The sequence below is a fragment of the Sinocyclocheilus anshuiensis genome, unplaced genomic scaffold, assembly GCF_001515605.1.
Source record: "Sinocyclocheilus anshuiensis isolate Anshui unplaced genomic scaffold, SAMN03320099.WGS_v1.1 scaffold1193, whole genome shotgun sequence".
In the NCBI taxonomy this organism is placed as follows: Eukaryota; Metazoa; Chordata; class Actinopteri; order Cypriniformes; family Cyprinidae; genus Sinocyclocheilus; species Sinocyclocheilus anshuiensis.
Genome location: NW_015549615.1, coordinates 150,731 through 151,941, shown reverse-complemented (window position 1 = coordinate 151,941; position 1,211 = coordinate 150,731). Strand labels below are relative to the sequence as shown.

Here is a 1,211-nt window from a genome sequence, read left to right as displayed (position 1 = left end):
ACGGTCTAAAACTGATTAATAAGATCTCTCTCTTTCTCACCTGAACTCTTGACAGTGTATGTGACTGAGCTCTTGACTTGATCTCTGTGAGTAACTTCACATCTCCACTCTCTGTTGTGATCTTCATTCAGGAGTGTTGTAGTCAGAGTGATGATACAGTGATCTGATGAGGATAATATCTGATATCTGGAGTCTGATCTCGTCAGTTTAACACCAGTCTGATTCACCCAGAACAGCTCAATTCTCTCAGAACGGATCCAATCATCACAAGAGCCTTCAGCAAATGAATACAACTGACAGAAGAGAGTCACAGAGCGGCCTGCACTGATCTCAGTCTGTGAGGATGAGGAGGAGGATGAAGAGACTGAAACACAAAATAACACACAAATTACAGACTCTTCAATCCTCATGGGAGATTAAATGAAGAATTTAACTTTTTAAATTGACCACATAATCATAAAAATACCATGAAGAATATGCAGAAAAACACGAGCATCAGTTCCTTGTTGTTTGTCATTCACATATTGTCTGCAGGTGTAATATCCATAATCTTCTGTTGAGATGTTGTTGATGTTCAGAGAGCAGTCAGGCCCCAGACTCAGTCTCTCATGTCTCTCTGTGTCTTTCTTCTTTTTCCCTAAACCAATCAGTTCAACTGCTGCTGAATCTCTGAATCTGTTATAGAACCATATAGTTGAGTTACAGTCTGGAAGAGCATTATTACAGGACAGACGGACATTTTCACCAGAACTGATGAACACAGGCACATGAGTCACATCCTCTTCACTGATACCTGAAACACAAGAACATATGAATGATTATTATACTATATATTAATAAATTAAGACATAAAACATACCAGTATAAAAAAAACTGAAGATAATTTTTTCCTCAATTAATACAAACAGCACACTCTCCAGAATAAACTATGTTTCTTTATCAGAGAGCTGTTCGAATCACAAACACACTCTCAATATGAAAATAATTCAGCATCAGATGTTAGAGTGTGAAACTGTCTAGTTTTAGTGCGTTCAGGAATAATCCAGTATGTTCTGTGTGAAACACAAGAATAAACTGATGGTGTTCAAATGAACTCTTTCTCAGACTAATTCCACTGAATGTCTTGAAGAGAAAACACAGATTTCTTTACCTGTGAGAAGTGAAGAGAGAGCGATCAGTCCCAGCAGACACAGATGACACTCATCAGACAT

General features: G+C 37.9%; 1 protein-coding gene across 1 annotated transcript in view; it reads right to left on the bottom strand.

The window, feature by feature from the left end:
• Positions 1–1,211, bottom strand: part of LOC107659274 (uncharacterized) — a 3,045-nt gene extending 1,834 nt beyond the window's left edge. The window contains exons 1-3 of the mRNA XM_016448159.1: positions 1,151–1,211; positions 467–793; positions 41–364 (exon numbers count right to left, since the gene is read on the bottom strand). Of these exons, the coding sequence (XP_016303645.1) occupies positions 41–364; positions 467–793; positions 1,151–1,211 (712 nt within the window). The remainder of the gene's footprint in view (positions 1–40; positions 365–466; positions 794–1,150) is intronic.